The 23,809-nt window shown below is 35.6% G+C and overlaps 1 protein-coding gene across 7 annotated transcripts in view; it reads left to right on the top strand.

Moving 5' to 3' along the window:
* TANC2 (tetratricopeptide repeat, ankyrin repeat and coiled-coil containing 2) overlaps positions 1–23,809 on the top strand; it is a 478,761-nt gene that overhangs the window by 128,925 nt on the left and 326,027 nt on the right. For 4 of the 7 annotated variants that reach the window (XM_037993757.2, XM_037993756.2, XM_037993755.2 and 1 more), the window contains one exon: positions 10,202–10,384. In XM_037993757.2, the coding sequence (XP_037849685.1) occupies positions 10,202–10,384 (183 nt within the window). The remainder of the gene's footprint in view (positions 1–10,201; positions 10,385–23,809) is intronic. The other 3 variants (XM_008012171.3, XM_037993758.2, XM_008012175.3) reach the window with 1 other exon arrangement.

Raw genomic sequence — 23,809 nt, 5'->3', positions numbered from 1 at the left:
AAGGTCTGCGGCTTCATTCTTGAAGTCAGCGAGACCACGAACCCATCGGAAGGAACCAACTCCGGACACACTGTAACTGGGTGTGTTTCTAATCCTTGCCCTGTCTCTTTCAACAGTATCTTTCCCCTTTTAATGTGTCTTGCAATTTTTTGCTGAAAGGTAGACATGATGTTTTGAGTGAAAGGAACTGTGAAAATAAACCTTTAGTAATGTAGTGTTCAGGTGCGTGGGGAAAGGAACCATCCTATGGTACTTTTGTAAGTTCTTGTCTTTTGGTGAACCTGTGCCCCTTCACTGTGAACTTTACCAGTGCTTCTCAGTTTTTTCCTTTGTTTTTTGTTTGTTTGTTTTTCTCTTTCTCATAGTTAGGTGGAACAGGATGGCTGGAGGAGGCTGAAGTTTGGTATTTTTCATTCACAAGTTTGGTTAAGCTCTGGGAAAATAATTTCTCCTGATGGTTAAGAATACCATTCTCTGGTACATTTCAAAATGGTTACCTTCCCTCTGCCCCTCCGGGAAGCAGGAGTGGATTTTTCTTCAATAATTACTGAGAGCCTCATAGTGCTCCAGGAGATAAAACTCACAAAAGATTGGGGCCGCTCTGAAACTGGGTCGCCTCGGAATTTTGATTTCTCAGGCTTGTCTGTGTGAGCATCCAATAATTCATCATCTACAGTTCAGGTTTTCCTGCTTCTGTATTGGTTCCCACTGAGGTTGCTGCTTGTGGGTTTCTGCATTGGTAAGTTGTTATTCTCTATAGTCACCTGTCTGTCTCTCCAACTTTTGGCACAGCAGTTTACGTTGTAACTTCACTTCTCTAAAGAATGTAAGAAGAGTTGCTGATTTTTCATTGTGTTTAGTTTTTTACATGTTAGATGAAGTGAAGACTTCTAAATTCCTTACATGCCAGATGGGAAACTTCAATTAAGCTCTGTGCATTCTTTCCAGGGTTTATAGTTGTATTCAGTGAGAGAGACAAGATAGGGTATGTGTACTCCATCTTTCCTGGAATTGGAACCTAATTATATTTTTCAAATATATGTCCTTACTGATTTTTTTAAACAGTCATATGATTTGTTTCCTTGTATTAATTCTCTTATGTAGAACAAGAGAAATTTTTTGGCTGAAGGCCCTCCTGTGTGGTATATAGTCTTAAGGTTTCTTTCCAGTGTGACTTTTCGTATCTCTAAAGGCAAGAAGGACTATTGAAGCCTTTCTAACATATTCATTACATATACGATTTCTCTCGTTTGTATGTCCTCACCTTTTTCCATAGGCATAGGTTGAATAACTTCTGAAAACCTTCCTGGTCATTGCATTTATAGCCTTTCTTCCCAGAATGTGTCTAAACATGTTCAGTCATATTAAAGTTCCTGCTCAAGACTTTTCCTGAATTTATCGTATTCTTAGTGTTTCTCTCATATGTGTATAGCCATTGTAAGGTGAAAGTTTCTACTTTTTCCCAGTCAATGCTGTTGTGGAGTTTTCTCCAATGTGGATATCCGCTCCAGTGCACAGTAAAATGAACACTCCTACTAAAGGTTCCCACAGTCTTTGTGTTGAGTTTTTGCCCAGTGTATATTCTGTTGTGCACTACAAAGCAGGAGCTGTTTTTGAAGAACTTTCCACACTGATTACAGTTGTAAAGTTTGTCTTCGGTGTGAGATCTCATGTATGTTTTGGAGGTGACTATAGATCAAATACTATCCTGCTCTGAAATTGTTCAAAGGGCTTCTTTTCATTTTGAATTCTCCCATGTCTCTGAAGGGAATATGGTTACTGAAGGCTTTTGTACAGTCTTTACATTCATGGTTTGTCTCTTGCCTGTGATTTCTGTAGAATAACATTAGCACTCCTTTTGAAGGCTTTTCCATATAGATTTCATTCATAGAATTTATTTCACTAGGAGTCCTTTCTATTTGCATCCCACCGATGCAGACAGAGTATTGAAAAGCTGAAAGTTTTTCCTTTTCTCATGTCTACTATTACTACTTCTGTTCAAGTCTGCACTGGAGATTCTAGCCAGGGCATTAAAGCCTCTGCAAGTAAAGATGTCCCTTCTGTGCTGAGATTGTGAGACGAAAACACCAAAAGAAGACCCTGGGACAGAGTAGTCCAGGCAGATGGAAGGGCCAGAGCTGAGTCTCCACAGAAGACTGGAGGCCTGAGTCAGCTTTGCCCTTCTGTCCAGCTGGGGGCTACCCTAATACCCATGTCTCAATCAGGCTGAATTATGTGATACACAAACAAGAGAAAGTCCCTACTGTTAAGATACTGTCATTCTGGAGGAGTGAGAGAAATAAAAGAAGAAAGTCATATCAGGTAATGATAAGTGCTGTGTGAATTGAGGCGGAAAGTGGGAAGGGATGAAGTCAGAGAAGTTGGAAGGGGAGGAGGTGAGAGAATTAAGTAGGTGGGAGCCAGATCATGTAGAGCTTTGTAGACCGTGGTAAAGATTTGGGTTTTAATTTTCTTCTGTTGCTGATTGACTTTATGATCTTTAATTAGTTATTAAACTTTCTCTGCTTATTTTTTTTTTTAGTATTTAATAGTGTGTGATTGTGTGAGATAATTGTAGTCTCAGAGTGGTATAAATCTTTGCATGAAAGAACATTAGGAATAATTTAGGCCAAACCCTATTGTTTCAGACATACATGAAAGCCCTTTGAGAAATTATGCATTGTTATTGTGTATATTATGTTTGACATGCCTACACTCGTTTTAGGGACCAGATTACCACCTGTGCTGTTATTTTCTTTTGAATACTTTTTTAAAGTGGACTTTGGAGATAAAATATCCAATTAGAAAAGTTCACAAATCATAAGTGTACAGTGAGTATGTTATTACAAATTACTGTAGGTTTTTAAAAAGTCAGGTTTATTTAAATTTAATTTATATAAGTAAAATTTGCCATTTTAAGTGTACATACCGTGAATTTTTACAAATGTATATAGTCATGTTAAATACCACTAAATCACATATAGCTTATTTACATAAAAAGTTCCCTCATGCCCCCTTGTAATCACTTGTCTCCCTCAACCTAATCCCTAGCAACCACTTAACTGTTTTCTAATACTATAATATTTCCCAGAATATTTTGTAAATGAAGCCATGTAGTATATAGTCTTTTGACTATACTACCCATTTTTTATTTTTGTGCACACATCAGAGGTGCATTCCTTTTATTGCTGAGTAAGATTCTGTTGTATGTATATGTCACAATTTGTTTATGTATTCATCAGTTGATGGATATTTGGGTACTTTTCAGTTTGTGGAGTGTAATAATAAGTGTGCTATTTGTGTGTAGGAGGAGGGACATATATCTTCATTTCTCTTGGGTGAATTCCTAAGAGCTGGATTTCTGGGTCATATGGTAGGTTTACTTACAAACTGTCAAACTGTTTCCCAACTTATATATACCAGTTGATATTGTTACCAGCAGTATATGAGATCTCTAGTTCATTCTTGACAGCACTCGGTTTTGCTAGTATTTTGTTTTTTAATTTTAGCCATTTTACTAGGTGTGTAGTAGTAACTCCTAGTTTGGATTACCATAATGATTAATGATGTTGAGCATCTGTATTAGGCCATTCTTTCATTGCTATAAAGAAATACCCGAGACTGGGTAATATATAAAGAAAAGAGGTTTAATTGGCTCACAGTTCTGGAAGTTGTACAGGAATCATGGTGCTGGCATCTGCTTGGCTCCTAGGGAAGCTTTAGAGAACTTTCAGTCGTAGTGGCAGGTGGATGGGGAAGCCACCTTCTCACATGGCGGGAGCAGGCGCAAGGGGTGGAGGGAGGTGCTGCACACTTAAATAACCAGATCTCATGAGAACTCACTGTCACGAGACAGCAACGAGCTATGAGGGATTCCCCTCTGGCCATCATCCAAACACCTCCCAACAGGCCCACCTGCAACATTGGTAGTTACAATTCAACATGAGATAGGAGATACCCAAACATATTAACATCCATGTTTCTTACTTAGTGAAGTGTCTGTTCAGATCTTTTACCCATTTTTAAAACTGCGTAGTTTGCATTCGTGTTCCTGAGTTAAGAGTTCTTATAGCCTAACTACCAGTCCTTTATTAGATATGTGTTTTGCAGATGTTTTCTTTCATTCAGTACTGCTTTTCATTTTGTAACAGTATCATTTGAAGAGTAGAAATTTTTAATTTTTATTAATTCCAATTTATCAATTTTTTTATATGAACCCTATAAAAAATGGGATCCTTTGTAAGAAATCTGCCTGACCCAAGGTAATCTGCCTGACCACAGATTTTCTCCTATGTTTTCTTCTAAAAAGTTTATAATTTTATAGTTTCTTCTAATAGTTTTATATTTTTGTTTTTTAAACACTTTCAGTCTGTGACTAATTTCTTTTTGATGTTTTCGTGAGTAGAGGTATGCTTCAAGGTCCATGTTTTTGCATTTGGATGTCCAGTAGTTACAAAATTAATTGTTGAAAATATCCTTTCTACACTGAATTATCCTTTCACCTTTGTCACAAATTACTTGGCTATATGTGTGATTCTTTCTCTGGATGCTCTAGACTGTTTCATTCATTTTGTGTCCATTGTTTTTCTAACACCATCTAAGCTCTGGATTACTGTACCGTATGGCAGGCCTTGAAATTAGGTACTGTTTGGACTCCAGTTTTGGTTTTGTTTGTTCAAAATTGTTGTGGCTATCCTAGTTCTTTTGTTTTTCTGTATAAATTTTAAAATTAGCACGTTGATTACAATAAAAACAACTGTCTGCTATATTTCCATAGGGATTGCTTCAAACCTGTAGATCACTTTGGAGACAATTGACATAGTGATATGGAGTCTTCAGATCCATAAACATGGTACATTGCTCCATTTGGGTTTTTTGGATTTTGTTTTAGTTTTTTTAGAGACAGTATCTCACTATGTTGCTCAGGCTGGTCTTAAACTCCTGAGCTCAAGCAGTTCTTCTGTCTCAGCTTCCCAAGTAGTAGCTGGGACTATAGGCACGTGCCACAACTCCTGGCTCCATTTAGGTTTTTAATTTCTTTTATCAGTTTCTTGTAGTTTTCAGAGTACATTGTATGTATTCTGTTAGATGTATTCATAAATATTTTATATTTGTAGTGTTATTGTAATAATGTTGGTTAAATGTTTTTTAAAATTTTCCAAATGTTCATTGCTAGCATATAGGAAGACCCTTGATTCTTGTACATTAACTTTGTAACCTGTGAATTTGCCTTACTGACTTATTTTTTCTTATAACTTTTTTGTAGATACCTTAGAATTTTTACATAGGCAATCATGTTGTCTGATCATATGATCCTATACTCATTGTTAAACTTCCTGTTTCTTGCCTGATGTATGGACTTGTAAGGATGTTACAGAGTCACAGAGTGATGATACAAGCTCTGAGTTAAAAGGACATTTGAAATAATTTAGGCAAAACTCCTTTGCTTCTGTTACGTATGCAAAATTGCCTTGTCTTTAGGGGCCAGTTTATCACCATGCTATATATTTTTCTCCTGTGTACTTTTAAAAAGTAAACTTTTATTGAAGCATGACATGTAAACTGAAAAAATCACCAATGATGTATACAGTTCACTGAATTATCACCAAGTGAACATATTATGCTAGAGGTTTTTGATTTCTGGGTTTTTATTTGCAGTTATTTTTATGACTTGAAAAACTAGAAGACAGTTCTCTAGAATATGTATTGTCTTCAACTGAAGAGTTTCTCTGTTAACTTGAACTTTAATATCTAGTCATCATTTATGTTAAGTATAATACTTCGTGATGACTGAAATCTCAATTGGATCATAGTCACTCCTGACATTTCTTTGGTGTCCATACACTTCAGATTCTGGTGCATTCTGAGCTCAGCTTCTGAATGTCTAGTCACCAGGTGTCCAGCATAACTGAATTTTTTCTGTCAAGTTAGCAGTTTTTAAATTCTGCCACATCTCCACCACATTATCTCAGTAACTTTTAATTTGGTTGACTGAAGCAGGAAAAGAAAGGTAGAAAATAAAGATTGAGTAATGCACAGTATCAGTAGATGCTGTCTTATATGCTTGGTAAATTGGACTTCCCCTACCCCCCCCCCTTTTTTTTTACTTCCTGTTACAAAACTATACATGTATTCCTTATGCTATGCAACTTTGCAGAAGCTCCCACTGGTATAGGCCAAGTATATGTTCCTGCCCCACTGATGCTGCTCTTGGCTCCGTGAGTTCCTTGAGCCAGTGGAATGTTAGTGAGCAGAGAGGTTTTTCTTTGTTGTTTTTTCAGTAGAGACAGGGTCTCACTTTGTTGCCCAGGCCAGAGTACAGTAGTATGATCGTAGCTCACTGCAGCCTCGAACTCCTGGGCTCAATTGATCTTCCTGCTTCAGCCTCCCAGGTAGCTGGGACTACAGGTGTTTGACACCACGCCCAGATATTTTTAGTTTTTGTAGAGACAGTGTCTTACGTTGTTGCCCACATTGATCTCAAACTCCTGGCTTCAAGCTACTCTCCTGCCTCAGCCTCCCAAAGTGCTAGGATTTCAGACGTGGGCCACCGTGCCCAGCCTTGAGCAGAAGTCTTAAGTATGTTCCTCTGATTCGACTTGGCCTCCTGCACTCCTCTTTTCTGCCAAGAAGAGCATGCTACATATATTCACTTGCCTTCAGTGACTGGGCCCAGTATTAAAGACACATAGCAGTAGTTTTGAACCTGACCATAGTACTGGTATCTAGCTAGCTCTATCATGCCCAACCTAGATCAGCTGACTCAGAGTCAGTCTGAAGGCTCATGAGCATACAGGAAATGTAAACCACTGAGATTTTGAGATTGCTAGTTACCCAGGAAAAACTGGTATATAATCAGATTCTCTGCTCACCAGTCCTTTAAACTTGTATTTTTAGTTTTTTCTCTGTAGCTACAATGAGTTCAGGCACAATTTATAGGACAAAGAAGATGGAAGAAAATATTTTTAAGCAGAGAAGTAAAGTAGGACAGCCAAACTGGACTAATTGTAGTATTATTCCTTAAGGAGTGTTATTAGATTCTAAAATTATCAGCTAATTTTTAACATTGGAACATTTTAAGTGAAAAGATGTGCTTCACTAAATCAAGTATATTGCTTCCAAAAATCTAATGCTGATTTTTTTCAATAAAAAGATTCCTCAGTTAAGGAATTACGCTAATGGCATGCCTCTTTGTTTACATAACTATAAAATACTGCAATTTCATATGAATCAATGTCAAATATATTCATGAAAGATTGGAAATCAAGGATGAGAGAAAGAGACTTGAAAAGTAAGTCTAAGAGATACAGTATTCATCTGACCAGAATTCCAAAGAGAGAGAAAAGAAAAGTTGGAAGAGAAGATTTAGTCAGTGTAGTAAGTGAAAGGACCCGGAGATGAATGAGAAGAAAAAAAGTTAAGATATATCCTAGGTAAATTCCTGAAATCCATGGATAGAGAATAAATCCTAGCTTTCTCCCAACAGAAGTTTGGGATAAGATAATAGTGGCCTCAACTAAGGTTGTGGTTGAAGAAATGGAGAGAACATGGCAGATTGTGGATTTGCCTCTCCTGAACACGTCATATAAATGGAATAATACAAATGTCTTTTGTGTCTGGCTTCTTCCACTTAGTATGTTTTCAAGGCTTTTGAATGTTGTAGCATGAATCAGACCTTCATTCTTTTTATGGCTAGATAATGTTTCATTGTATAAATGTACCACATTTTGTTTATCCGTTCACCAGTTAATGGCATTTGGGTTGTTTCCACTTTTTGGCTATTATGAATAATGCTGCTGTGAACGTTCATGTTCAAGTTTTTGCTTGAAAACCTGTTTTCATATCTTTGGATATATACAAAGGAGTGAAATGGCTAGGTCATATGGTAATTGTGTGTTTAACTTTTTGAGGAACCACTGTCTTACATTTCCACCAGCAATGTATGAAGGTTTTAATTTTGCCACCAACATTTTTTTGTTATACCCATTTTAGTGGGTGTAAAGTGGTCTCTCATTTTGGCTTTGTTTTTCTGTAATGATTGTGGAGCTACATTACATGTGCTTATTGGCCATTTGTGTATCTTCTTTGGAGAAATGTTTATTCAAGTACTTTGAAGTTTTTTTTTTTCTTTCTTTCTTTTTCAAGAAATGGTCTCACTCTGTCACCCAGGCTAGAGTGCAGTGGTGTGATCATGGCTCACTGCAGCCTCAACCTCCTGGGCACAAACGATCCTCCCACTTGAGCCTCCCAAGTAGCTGGGGCTACAGGTACATGCCACTGCACCTGGCTAGTTTTTTAAACAATATTTTTTGTAGAAATGGGATCCCACTCCATTGCCCAGGCTGGTCTCAAGTTTATGGGCTCAAGTGATCCACTCGCCTTGGCCTCTCAGAGTCTTGGGATTATAGGCATGAGTCAAGACAACCAGCTTTGCCCATTTTTACATTGGGTTGTTTGTCTTTTTGTTGTTGAGTTGAAGTAGTTCTTTATACATTCTATTAAAAGTAATGGCAAAAAAACTGCAATTACTTTTGCACCAACCTAATAAATCAGAGGTGTCCAGTCTTTTGGCTTCCCTGGACCACATTGGAAGAAGAAGAATTGTCTTGGACCACACATAAAATACACCAACAGTAACGATAGCTGATAAGCTTTAAAAAATTGCAAAAACAAACAAACAAAAAAACCGTAGTGTTTTAAGAAAGTTTATAAATTTGTTTTGGGCCACATTCAAAGCTGTCCTTGTCCACATGCAGCCCGTGGGCTAGATAAGCTTGTTCTAGATGTTAGACTCCTATCAGATACATGATTTGGAAATATTTTCTCCCAGTGTGAGCATTGTCTTTTCACTCTCTTGATAGTATCCTTTGTTGCACAAAGTTTTTAATTTTGATGAAATCCAATTAATTTTTTCTTTTAATGCTTGTGCTTTTGGTGTCATATCTAAGAATCCATTTCCATTCTTGTACTCTCCATTCATCATTTTAATGTTTTCTTCTGATACATCTTCCAGTTTGCTAATTTTGTGTCTAATCTACCTTTAAATCTATTTATTAAATTTTTAATTTCATAATTTCATTCCTCTGCTAAAATTTTGAACGTTTATTTTCTTAAACATATTTAGCATATTATTTTAAATTCTATCCCTCATTGTTTTGTATTCAGTATTCTCTGTGAGACTATTTCTGGTTTATATGGCTTCTCTGATTTACTTTGTTCTTGTTATCTTATCTCTGTTATTGTTAATTAAGGGCTAGATGCTGTATGTGATAAATTATATAAATAATTTGAGACCTACGATGATATTACCTTCCTCCACAAAGATTTATGTTTGTTTTTAGCAGGCACGATCAATCTAAGATTGCCTTAATTTAATTTAATGGGAAATACTTAGAGCTGAGCTTTAGTCCCCGTGAGAGCCCGTCAAGTTTTAGTTCATACTTGCTCCTACAGTATAGTTCTTTGGGCTTTTAACAAAAGTGTTGGAGTTTTGCCAGCACCACTTTCACCCGTTGGTGGGCCTTAGACTACACACACACACAAAATATATGTATGTAAACATTTATATATATATAATTTTATACCATATGTTCATGGTTCTAATTTTCCTTGGGAAAAGTTGATCTGAAGTACATAATTCTGCCATTACCAGAAATGGAAGTCAACAGCTTATAAATAGAAGTAAACAGCATATAATTACTCTTTTTAAAAATTAGATTCAAAGATCATTATATAATAATGTCAGCCTTAACCACTTGAATTTTTGTGTATTTTCTTGGAGATGGGGAGAAAGAAGTAGAGTTACAGTGATCCTACTAGCAATTGCACATGATGGCTTGCTAAGCAGATAAATACCTTTCATGTGTGTCTTATCAGGGAAAAAAATGTAAGATCATTTCTTTATACAACTTATGTGGAAATATATTTTCTTATATTTCCTTATATGATTGCATCTCTCATGAGACAGTGAACACCTTATAAGAAGGAACCTTAGTTTACTAATCTTCAGTTTCCTAGTGCTAGACCTGGAATTGAATACATAGTAAGTGTAGAAATGAATGCATGTAGTGAGAATACTTTATTTGATTTTTCACAGTGAAAAATCAATATTTGTTGTTCTGAATTATCCTATAAGATGTATTTTAATAGGGAAGGCAGGATCTTTTCTCACCAGCTCTTTTGTTCCATCCCCTTCTAACAGGTGGCATCTCCACAGAAAGCGACTGTGCTTTTGAGCCAGACTACGCCGTCCCGCCACTTCCAGTGAGTGAAGGTATGCAGCACATTCGGATTATGGAGGGCATGTCTCGCTCTCTTCCATCCTCCCCCTTACTCACACATCAATCTATCAGTGTTCGGCTCCAGCCTGTGAAGAAGTTAACTGGTAAGGACTTTACCTAAATTTAGTATGTTTAACAGGAAACCTAACGATATGACACTTATAGGTCACGTCAGATGTGTATATGTGCATCTTTAGGTTTTTCCTGTCTGGCCTTCCTAATGTCACAGACTCTCGAAAAGTAGAACTCCAAATGATTTTAATTTAGAGAATTAGAACAGTGCTCAGTTTGACAGATTGATGTATTTATTTTCTAAATGACCCATCTGTTGTGAACATATTTTTCTAGGTTTTCAGGAAGTTTCTGGTTTTGCCAGAATACACTGTTGTTCTGATTTCATTTATAAGCTTGTTCATGTCAGATTAACAGATGGAGACATTCTAATTTTAGGATAATAGGAGCTTGATAGTTCAGCAAAGGTACATCAGTCGTATTTTATTTGAAATTGTTATTTGTATATTTTATATCTATTTTTAAAAGATAATTTAGATATTTTCCTCTACACTGGACATTAACTTCTTAGGATATTTATGATAATTCATAAGTTATGGATTATATTGATTTTAATATGATCTCACAATATGTATTACCCATTTAGATCAAGTTGTTAGGTGTGAAACTGTCTTTATTAAATGGACTTTTGTCCTTTTACATTTTTTCAGTAAATAAATTTTAATATATAGTTGAAGAATGCTTATGTGTGAAAATATGTAATCCTGGGTCACTTTGTTAGATTTCTTCTAGTATTATCAGTATATCCCTGATAGTACTAGTTGACTAGTATTGTTGGGTTATAAGTGCATGGAGGCATGAAATTAAGTTATTCACAAAGGATATATCAACTATTTCCTATTTGTCTGACATTGAACTAGACAGTAGAGAAGTTTGATTATCATTATTCAAAAGAAAATAAAAGGAGAAATGAAATTTTTGGGCACTTCTGTCCATGCAGAGTGAAACTTTTTCACTGTTTATAATTTTCATCAAAATAATAGCATTTCTTTATAGTTCTACAAAGCATAAATTATGCCTCTTTACATTGTGTATTATTGGCATTTTAAAAAAATAAGTGAATCAAAGTCACTTTGGTCATTAGATACTTCAGTCTAAAGACACTTTGGTCATTAGATTAAAAAAAATAGGGAAAATAGCCTAATAACATAATATCCTGAAATACCAGTTGCCTTCTAATGTCCAAAAATATGATGAATTTTATGTGATTAGGCTTAAATAAAATCTCAGTGCTTAGAAATTCTCCTTGTTTTACAGTCAAAGGTATTATTGATTACTAAAAATAAAAAAATCTCAAATCTGCTGGCTGTCATGTGATGCACTTCATTTTACCACACACAGTGGAAAAATTAGCAAGTCCAGTTTCTATGCAGAAGTGAGCTGGATTACCTGAAGTTTTAGAGATACCACTTTCCTATCCCATTTGCCTCTATCTTAATTTGAATGTCAACTTAATAGTCAACCTTTATTAAGAGATAACTATTAAATATAACAAAGTCAATAACATACCTAATATCACAGAGTTACTGTAGTGAAACAGTAATGCGAAGTGTAGTTGATTAATGACATGTATGAACTTTTGAGTTTTAATTTTATAGTATTTGAAGCTTCTGTAATTTCTCAAATAGTTTTATTTACTGAAGACTATCAAAGGCCTAAAAATTTAATAATTAAGAATGCATTTTTAAATTTTGGAAGAAAACAACTGTTTACTGAAAGTATGTCATGAAAAGGTTCCTTTGGTCAATTTTCTGCCAAGTGAAACAGAGGATAAGAATTGTCTAGTTTAACCTGGAATGAAATTACTTTGAAATTCAAAATAAAAACCTTAGTAGATTATTCATTAATTATTCCTTCTTGCCTAATCCTCAGTTACCCCTTCTTTTCTAATTATATCTTGTTATAAGTAAGTAAAAGGGAAGTTGAAGGGGAAAAAAATTAGCTGACTGTAAAGAAATTTTCACCAAAGAATGGTTCTTTCTTGGCTTTAATTATCAAAATGCAGTAATTTAATCAGGCCATTAGGACTACACTTAGTAATTTCTCCATTTCAATACATTCAAACTTTCAGGTGCCTTATATATATTCATATTACCAACCAAACAATGAATAGGTCCAGAAGAGTCATCATATTCGATTTTCTTTGTGACTTTCTAATAGTCTCTTGTCTCTGGCACAGGTAAAAGCAGTTTGCTTATTATTTTTCAGTGCTTTTTACTTAATCTCACAAATATTTGTCTAAGGCCCATTACATGCGTAGGCACTGCTCTAGATATGATAGAGTGGTATAAAAGGACCACTAAGACCCCTGCCTTCAAGGATTTTATATTTCAATTGAGAGAAGATATAATAAATGCATAGCCAGTAAATAAATACTTGAATTTTAAATAGTGGCAAGTACTACAAAGGTAATACAATACGGAAGGGGATAGAAACTGGGGTTGAGGTAGAGTTTCCTTCTATGGAATGACTGGAGAGAGTCGGAGGAGATATTTGAGCTGAGTTTTGAATTTAAGAAGGAGCCAGCCATGGGAAGATCTGGGATCGGAGCTTTCCAGGCAGAGCTAACAGTCAGAACAAAAGTCCTAAAGCAGAAATGAGCTTGGCATGTTCAAGGAATGGAAAGAAGGCAAGTGTGGCCTGAGCAGAGTAAGTCTGAAGGGGCAGTAATAAAAAATGAGTTGGAGCTGGGCACAATGGTTGATACCTGTAATCTCAGCACTTCTGGAGGCCGAGGCAGGAAGATCGCTTGAGGCCAGAAGTTCAAGACCACCCTGGACAACATGATGAGACCCTGTCTCTACAGAAAATAATTTAAACAAAATAACTGGGTGTCATGGCATGCCACCCATATGTAGTCCTAGCTACCAAGGAGGCTATGGTGGGAGTATTGCTTGAGCCCAGGAGGTGGAGCTACAATGAGCTCTGATCACACCGCTGCACTCAGGTCTGGGAAACAGCAAGCAAGACCCTGCCACTAAAAAAATATATATATAAATAAATATATAAATAAAAAGAGTTGGAGAGGTAGGCAGAAGCCAGAGTTTTTAGGGTCATGGTAAGGCGCCTGCTCTGACTGTAGGATTTTAAACAGAGGAGGAACAGGTAGTAGTATGATCCAATTTACCTTGTAATCAAATCTTGTTGGCAAATATGTAGAGAATGAAGTATGAGGGACTAGAGTATCACATGTTCATTAGCCTTGTGCAGTCAGCCCTCTGCATCCGTGGATTCAACCAAACACAGATAGGAAATATTTTTCTTAAAAAAAACCATCTGTACTGAACATGTAGATTTTTTTATAATCCCTAAACAGTACAGTCTAACAACTATTTACATGGCATTTACATTGTATTAGATATTGTAAGTAATTTAGAAAGGATTTGACGCATACAGAAAGATGTGCATAGGTTATATGCAAATACTATGCCATTTCATATCAAGGATTTGAGCATAATCCAAGGAAGGTCCTGGAACCAGTCCCCCATGGATACTGGGGGACAGGTGCATAGGTTTTCCTGATCTTTAAATAGTCATTATTAGTCATTGTCTTCACTTCTGATAAGATGGGTACTTATGTTTTCATCTTATAAGAGATGACAAAGTAATATCCTTTTCCTATCATTGTTACAGTGTAACTTTTATACTCTTAACATATTTATCTTAGTCTTCCATGCCGACATATATAAAGACTCATTTGCAGATATAGATCCATTTCCAAATACTTTGACTCATTTTCAGTCTGGAGGGAGTAAGAATGGGTAAAGACCAGCTCAAGAATAGATATAATTTAGAGCTTAAAAACTAATTTTTAAATATATACACACCTCACTCTAGTCAGTACAAAAATAAGTTAATGTAGTAAACGTGTTGAAGAGAGACACAGACTTTGTGGTCAGACTGTTTGAGTTTGTATCCCAGCTCTGAGTGTCATGTCATGACTCTTTGCTTCTGTTTCTTCATCTGTAAAATAAGGATAGCAATAATACAACCGACTTCATGGGTGGTTTTATTATTCTTATAATCACATTGGTTTATACTTTTTAAAAACTATGTTTAAGTGCTCAGAAAGTGTTAGCTGTTATTTTTAATAGAATTTGTTTAAATTTGTTGAGAAGTTTGTAAAAATTGCTTTTCATGTTAAACACCAGTGGGAACTTTAAAGCTTTATAGGTTTTTAAAGTTGCACTTTTTAATAAGTAATAGCAATAATAATGACAATAATTTTTATTATAATGCCTGTTATGTGGCATACACTTATTAGCTTGTGTTTTTGTCACTGGTATCTACTTTACAGACGAGCAAATTAAGTTCACAGAGAGGTGAATGTCTTGCTGAAAGTAAAATATCTTGTGGAGGATAATACAGCTAGACAGCGGTCAGAGTTAGAATTAATACCCAGTCTCTCCACATGTGTCTCATTTTCCAAGAATAAAATCGAGGTTTAGAGAAGTTAAATAGCTCATCCAGAGCATCTAGTGTATCAGTTAAGATTTTTATTGTTTCAAGTAATAAAAGATACAGCCAAATGGTTTAAGCAGTAAAGAAGACCTAAAAATTGGGCAGGTTTCAAGGTTGTTGGACTTACTTAGGTATTGCTGTGCTTTGCGGGTGATGTGGAAGAGAGTAAGCAGAGGCTTCCTGTGATCTCCAGATTCTTGCCCAGTGTTCATTCAAAGATGCTTTCCCATAGTGTCATAAAGATCCTCAGCATAGATAGATGATTAAGGAGTACTGAAACTTCATTCATTCAGCTCTTATGGAATTTATATTATTTACCCATTATGTACATTTGTTAAATTTAGTTAAACTTAAATTTTGCATATACATACTTCGGGTAGGGGTGAAAATTGGTACAACCATTTTTATGGCAATTTGGCAATATGTATCACAATTATAAGACATATAATCCTTAATAAGCCAATTTTATTGCTAAGTTTGTTTTACAAATAAGCTTGAACAGGTTTGAAAATGTGTATGTATGTGTGTACATACGTGTGATATTGTTTACATAGCAAAAAATGAAAATCCAAATATTTCTCATAGGAACCCGTGTATTTTTAAATGACACATACGTACACACATGCGTGTGTTTGTTGGTAGCCTAGAGAGAGAACTCTTAATCAGAAGTGGGAGAGGGATGACATAAGTGTTGCTGTATAGCTTTCTGTAAGTCTTATCATGCTGAAAATGCAAAATCTCTTGAGACAGTATAACAAAATGAACCCTGTCATTTCCTAACTCTGTAATCTTGCTCAAATTTGTTTGAAGTCTCTGTACTTCAATTCCCTTATTTCTAAACTAGGGGTGATAATAGTATCTACCTCATAGGACTAATAAGATAATTAGATTAATTAGTACATGTAAAGTACATAAGACAGTGTCTGGCATAGAGTAAGTAGTCAAAATGTTAGCTACGATTATTATTATAGTTTCCAAAGAGATGTGGGTATTGTTTATCAGCTATGTCAAGTATGTGTTCTGAGCTTTTGCAAGGTAGCCTTCAAGAAACTTAATTACACTAAGTAAGTCCCTCTACTTTTCTGAGGAGTAATCTTCAAATACCAACATCAAATAGACTATTATCTAATCTCTTGGGGGGAAAATGGCCTGATTTTAAAAGTATTTGTTGCCAATAGATTGGATTGACCTTGTGGCAATCCAGTTTGGATGGCAAATAAGTTACAATAACTGATCTGATCATGCTGAACCTGGATATTTTAGATGCTAGCTATGGCCAAAGCCACGAATAAAAAGGAAACATTTACTTGTTCCAGAAACATCCTGGGGAAACCATTGAAAAGTTCTTTTGACATTAAAAATGGCCTATACATAGTGTTATTCTACATAGTCTGATATAAGTATATTCATGATATGTTCTTTGCATAATATACTTATCTTGTAATTTTTGAAAATGTACTAGAATTCAAGATATACTGTGGTGAATTTTATGATGGGAAAAAATACAGAATTGCTAGCAAGATTAAATAAGATTTCTTAAACATACAGTCTAGCATATAACATTAAATATTATTTTTCTTCTCATTTATATCTTGGAAAAATGGAAACATAGTCTTGTTTTGTAAACATCCTGGAAAAATTATTGAAAAGTGAATTGGAAACTATAAAGGTCCTGTAGATAGTATTAGTCTCTATAGTCAAGATTTATTTCAGGGTACTTATATTGCTATGGCATCTGAGTAAATATCTTGCAATTTTAGGATAAACATTTGAATTCATAATATAGTATAATGAATTTGTTAGATTAAAAAATATAGGAGACATGCATGGTAGTCTTAAGTTCCATCATTGCTAATTGTTAGAGACCACGTGTTTTTGTAAGATTAAATGAGGAAATATATACCAAGACTTTTAAGCTCTTTTGGAATAATAGAATAATTGAACTATTAGGTCTGGACCTCAGACAGTACCAGGGTACTGTTTCTAATTCGGTTTCTAACTATTTCTAATTCAGATTCTCTGGTTTATGAGACAAAGATTAGGTTATTGTAAAACAGTGTAAGATTGGATAAAAGGGGAGGGGCCTTATTTCCATTTCTGGCCTTGAAGAGTTTATTTCTGTAGTCTTCCAAATCAAAAGTAGAGAATGTTAGAGGGTTATTACTTAATTCAATATAATAATTTCAATTATCATGAGTCAGTATTGTTAAAGAAAACCAGAGCTCAACAGTAAAGTGGTAAAAACAGATTTTAGTAAGGCTCTTTTGCAGTAGTATAGAACTGGGCTCAATTCTGAATACAGTAAAGAATGTTGGGTATTTATAGCCAAGGAGAAGAGTGGGGTGGAGATAGAATCAGTGGATGAGAAATTATTAAGAGGAGGCTTCAAGAGTAAGAGGATTATTGCCGAACCACTAAACAGCGCCTTGCGGAAGGCAAGCCATGTTGACCAGATTATCAAGGGTAGGGGGATTCTCACTAAACTGAGTTAGCAGGATTCTTGCTACGACTGGGCCAGAAGGCTTGAGGACAAGGCCCACGCAAGAGCGTTGAAACAAACCTGCACGTTATGCACATGTACCCTAGAACTTAAAGTATAATAAAAAATAATAATAAATAAATAAATAAATAAATAAATAAATAAAAAGAGGGATCAGAGGAGCCTGAAGAAAGTTTGGTTAAGGGGTGAACCTTTGCCACTGCATATATGTTGAACACCTAAAAGGCAGCGTAAATTATCAAATAAATAATCCTTTTGTGATATTTACATACACTGGATTTCAAAATAATTAAATCTTCTCTTTTTATATTTAACCTGTGAGGTTTTAGACAAGAAAGTAATCTTCTAAGTTTTTTTTTCATATTTGAGTGGAAGTCACTCATACAGAGGAGAAGTATTATTTATACTGTTGCAGTGTTTATTTATAAAAGGATTATTTGTAGTAGGTGTAGTAATACTGTATGTATTCCATTGAAATATAGTAGCCCTGTCTTCCTGCCTCTATTCAGCCACCACTGGGGAAAGTTTGCAAAAGTGCCCAAATGACCCTTAATGAAGAGAGAGCCAAAATAACAGGTTATTTATACTTTTAAAATGAAATGGTTTCATTTCTGTCAGGTTAGATGAAAATTGGAATGGAAGAAAAACAATAAGAAAAATATTTTTAAAAGCCACATAAGATGAAATAAGTTAGTTGTCACAAGAAAGTGTTATCAGTTTCCCTTATAAAGATGAAGTTATCAGAGTGTATAAGAAGCATTTCCAGTGAGATGTTATTTATAATAGATGCTTCTAAACAAATTGAGAGGAAGCTTGCAAATAAAGGGATGAAATATATATACCAAATAAATGTTGACAAAAGGATAGTATTATTTGCAATAATATTAAACACAAAAAAGTTTTTTTTTGATATTTTATGCAGATACAATTCATGAAGTAGATGTTAACGATTATTGCTTTTTTATGCATGAGACAACATGGCATCAAAATGTATAAAGTTATCCAAGAGAAAAGAAAACATATGTTCACACCAAAACTAGTACACATATGTTCATAGCAGCATTATTCATAATAACCAAAGAGTGAAAACAGTTTGATGTTCATTAGCTGATGAGTGGATAAATAAAAAGTGATATATTCGTATTACTTGGCATTAAAAATAAATGCTTTCATGATCCATGGTGAACTTTGAAAATGTTAACGCTAAGTGAAAGAAACCAGTCACAAAAGAACATATATTATACAATTGCAGTTATATGAAATGTCCAGAATAGGCAAATAATCTATAGAGACGGAATGTTAATTGGTAGTTACCTAAGGGAAGGGAGTCACCAACGATGGTATAGGTAGTGAATGCTTAAGAGTCTAGGGTTTCATTTTGGGGTGATGAAAATGTTCTAAACTTAAATTGTGGTGACAGTTGTACAACTCTGTGAACGTACTAAATCCATTGAATTGTACTTCTATCTCAATAAGAAAGTTTTTTAAAAATAAAAACTTTGTATATTAAACATTAGCAACGAAAGGGAAAGTTGATGAATTTATATTTAACCCATTTATGCCTGAGGCTACAAACTTTTTCATGTGAAAAATCAGACCTTGGCCATGACCTTGAGCAGTAAGATATAAATAACTCCCACAAGCTTAGCAGTCCAATAATGGAACACTAGGCATAAATGCGTTAAAGCAGATTTCATGCCTCATAAAATGAACAGCTCATTAAAGGATATGGATAATTTGAATAATAAGCAATTAATAAACAACTCTTTATATTTCAGAATTGCTAAAAGATTTGGAATGTTCTGAACAAAAAGAAATAAGTGTTTGAGATGATGGATATCTCAGTTACCCTGATTTGATCATTACATATTATGTGACTGTATCCAGATATTACATATACCCCATAAACATGTAAAGTTAACATGTGTCAAGTTTTTGAAAGCTTAATTCAGCTGAGTGTAGAACCTCATACTGAAAAACATAAGATTTCTTATACTTGTATTATTTTCCAGCACTTGTGAACTGTTTATAAAAGTTGATTTTAGGCCGGACGCGGTGGCTTAGGCCTGTAATCCCAGCCATTCAGGAGGCCGAGGTGGGCAGATCACGAGGCCAAGAGATCGAGACCATCCTGGCCAACATGGTGAAACCCCGTCTCTACTAAAAATACAAAAATTAGCTGGGCGTGGTGGCACGCGCCTGTAGTCCCAGCTCCTCGGGAGGCTGAGGCAGGAGAATCCCTTGAACCCAGGAGGCAGAGGTTGCAGTGAACCAAGATCATGCTGCTGCACTCCAGCCTGGAGTGAAAACAGTTTGATGTTCATTAGACAGAGCTAGTCTCCGTCTCAAAAAAATAAATAAGTAAAAATAAAAAAAGTTGATTATGTATTTTGGCCATAAAGAAATCTCTGGACAATGCACGTATTTTTCATTGAAAATCAAAATAGAATCTAACAACAAAGAGGATAGGGAGAAATTTCTTTTCTACTTCTAAAATTTTTAAGTTTTAAAATAACTTTTGGGTTAAAATGGAAACCAAAATTGGAAAAAAAAGTTGGAAATTAACATGTATTATGTATTAAAACTTATTAAATGTAGCCGAAGTGATACTCTGTGGAAAGGTCATTACCTTGAATACTTTTATTAGAAAACAGGAGGTACTGAAAATAAATGAACTAATAACTCAAGGAGATTGAGGAAGACATAGTAAACATGAAGTAATCAATAAAGTTAAAAGAGAAAATGAATAAGCAAAAAACTAGTACTTGATCAGTGAAGCCACAGTTCCCTTGAAAAGACTAAGACAATAGAGGAATCTTTGATAGAAGTGATCAAAATGAAAAAGAGGGATAGAGAAAACATAACATACAGAGCGAAAAGTTAGTCACTAATCTTTTTATTATAAGGGAATACAGCATATAGCTTTATAGCAAAACAACACACACAAAAAAAACCTTGAATGAGATGGAAGAAAATAGGCTGTAAATTTGACTCAAGAAAACTTAAAATTATGACTAGCCTGGTAACCATAGAAATCAAAGATCTCCAAGAGTCAGCAGACCTAGATGATTTTACAGGCAATTTTTAGCTAAACTTACAAGTAATAAAGTTATAATAATAGTAGTAGTAATTAAAGATAATATTTTTTGAGCTGTTACCCTGTTCTAGACAGTGTTAAGTACTTTACGTATATGAGCAAATTTAATCTTCACAGCAAACTTAGTGGATAGTCAACAGTCTCTATGTGAACACTTTCAATGATGGTAAGCTTTCTTCTTTGTGACATAGCCTGTTCCTTTGTTCAATAGTTTTAACTGTCAGTTCTCTAATTTACATGGATGGAAATGCCCTCCTTTATTGCTCCTACCCGTTAGTCCTAGTTCTGCCTTTTAGAATTATATTGCATAAACTAACCTCTTTCACATGGCAGTCTTACATCCTGGAAAGCAGCCATCATGTGTACTTTTCTGTAGCTTAAAAGACTTTATTTACAGCCTGTCTAATATCAAGATGGTAGTGCAACTGTTATTTTCATGATCTTCTGCTCTAGTAACCATATGAAAATGGACATGAGATTACTTTGAAGTTACTCTTCCTTGTAACCCCTTATCAACTCTTAGTGAGCATTTTTTTTCTTTTGAGAAATTTTATAGAAACTCCTAGTATCCACATTTTGGCATCCTTTAGTCCTGTAGTTCTGTGAATTTCCTGCATGGTTTTATAGAAACTGTTATTGGTAGTTTCATGTTCATGTCTTCCTGTCCTTTTAGAATTCTGAAAGGTAAATTGTTTGGGCCTGGATTTTGATTATGTGTATTTTAACTTGTCCTCAAAACTTGGTCTTTAATGACCTCTTAATGATGTTTATTAGTTTAAATATAATTTTCTTAATGGAGAACATCAAAGCACACTCAGAGTTGGCTTAATTTGTTTAGGTTGCTATAAGAAAAAACTTCTGAGACTGGGTAATTTATAAAGAACAGAAATTTATTTTCTCACAGTTCTGGTGACTGGGAAGTGTAAGATCAAGGCACCAGGAGGTTTGGTTGTCTGGTGAGGGCTGCTGTCTGCTTCCAAGATAACACCTTGTTGCTGCATCCTGCAGGAGGGAGGAGCATTGCATCTGCGCCTGAGGGAAGGTGGAAGTGCAAGAGAACCTAACTCTGTGACTTCTTTTATAAGGTCTTAATCCAAGCCACAAAGGGAGGAGCCTTTATATGACTTAACTACCGTTGAAAGGTCCTACCTCTTTGCTGTCAGATTGGCCGTTAAATTTCAACACCTGAATTTTGGAGGACACATTCAAACCATAGCACCAAGGGCTGAGTCATGGATTGTTCTGTCTCATGCTTAGAGCAGGATATTGTTAAGCATGGCACACTTTGGAGTCAGATATTCTTGGGTTCAAACTCTGACTCTGCTACTTATTAGCTGTATGACCTTGGCATACAGTCACTTGACTGCTCTGAGTATGTTTTCTTACCTGTATTATATTATTGGTGTTTCTGCATCACAGAGTATTGTACGGATTAAATAAGATATCATGGCCGGGAGTGGTGGCTCACACCTGTAATCCCAGCACTTTGGGAGGCCAAGGTGGGAGGATTTCCTGAGCTCAGGAGTTTGAGAATAGCCTGGGCAACATTGCAAAACCCTGTTTCTACTAAGAATACAAAAAAAATTAGCTGGGTGTGGTGGCATGCACCTGTAATCCCAGCTACTCGGGAGGCTGAGGCAGGAGAATCACTTGAACCCGGGAGGCGGAGGTTGCAGTGAGCTGAGATAGTACCACTGAACTCCAGCCTGGGCAACAGAGTGAGACTCTTTGTCTCCCCGCCAAAAAAGTAATTTATTAAATAAGATATATGTTAAGAACTTAGTAAAGAGTTTAGCTTGTAGAAGGTGATTCATAAATGAAGCTTATTATAAAATCACTGCATGATTATCTTTCCCATGCAGAAGATCTGTCCTGTCCTTGTCCATTTTTTAATTCTAAAAATATCCCAACAGTCCTTTTTGCTATCTTCAAAACATAGCTCTTCTCAGCTGGGGCAGTATTCTTCCTGGACAATATAATTAAATGGTTTTCTACTCTTCATCTTTGATTATTTCCCTCTCTCTTTGTGTATTTCTTCTTCGGGCACAAGCTGTCTTTATCAAAAAATTTCTGGTATGGCAATATTTATTTCTTTAGATGCTTCCATATGTTTATGATTGTATAAATTGCTTTTTATTTTATTTATTTATATTTTGAGACTGTATCTCGCTCTGTCACCAGTCACAATCTCGGCCCACTGCAACCTCTGCCTCCTAGGTTCAAGCGATTCTCCTGTCTCAGCCTCCTGAGTAGCTGGAATTACAGGCATGCACCACCACACCCAGCTAATTTTTGTATTTTTAGTAGAGATGGGGTTTCACCATGTTGGCCAAGATGGTCTCAATCTCCTGACCTTGTGATCCACCCGCCTCGACCCCCCAAAGTGCTGGGGTTACAGGTGTGAGCTACCACGTCTGGCCATTGCTTTTTATTTTTAATCTGTACCCTCAAACCATATTTTCTTTTAAAATTATTGACCATTGGCTCATAGCTTCTTTTCTCTACATTTTAAAAGAAATGTTTGCCTGAATCTGAAGTGTTGAATTGATGGTCCAGCATTCCTTTTAGTGCTGTGACCAATGAAGGGTCAAACCAAGGACACCTAGGACCTGAGATGGAGAAGGCAAGTTAGTAAGATAACAGTGTGGTAGCACTCACGAAGTAGATGCATAAACAGACCCTAAACATTAGGGTGGATCAGCAGTAGGGTAATCGTTGGGTGTCACAGGAAGTAAGTGGTACCTGTTAATCCAAGGGAATCTAGCGGGAGGCAGTAAGCAAAGTTCCAGGGAGGACAAGTAGTCAGCACCAAAAAAAATGTCTAACATTGAGGACACAGTGTAAGGTAATGTTTGCTTTTCAACAAATCTTTATGGAATGTCTATAATGTGGCAGGGTTAAGGTTCAGAACTCTAGGCCCAAAAGAACTGATAGGGTCACACTGGTCAGGAACCCAGCTGAGCGCAGAACCCATTTAGAATTCTACATATTCATTGGTAAACTCTGGGCAGATTAGTTCTTTTTGAGCTTCTGTTTCTTCATATGTAAAGTGTAGATAACAACACCTTAAGGCTGAGAGGAATACAGAAATGTGTGTAGAGTTTCTTTTTGTGCCAAGCACTTCCTGTGACAAACAAGAGGAAATAATAAAAAGAATCCTAGCATGTGAAAAAGTTGTCAATCATTTAATATCCTCTTTAGCTACTGTGTTGTGGTTCCAAGAATTGGCTATCAGTTTTAAACAGAGAAAATACCATGAAGATTACAGGAAAAAAAAAAAAAATCCTTCATTGTCCATCCTTCTTATGTGACCTTCCCCAGAAAACTTACCATGATTTATGCCATGGTCCCTAGGAAGTCTAATTTTTTTACTTAATTGACCTTGTCCTTCTCTACTTG

This window comes from Chlorocebus sabaeus, chromosome 16, assembly GCF_047675955.1.
Source record: "Chlorocebus sabaeus isolate Y175 chromosome 16, mChlSab1.0.hap1, whole genome shotgun sequence".
NCBI lineage: Eukaryota > Metazoa > Chordata > Mammalia > Primates > Cercopithecidae > Chlorocebus > Chlorocebus sabaeus.
The sequence above is the reverse complement of the archived record's forward strand: the minus strand, read 5'-3'. Positions and strand labels throughout refer to the sequence as shown.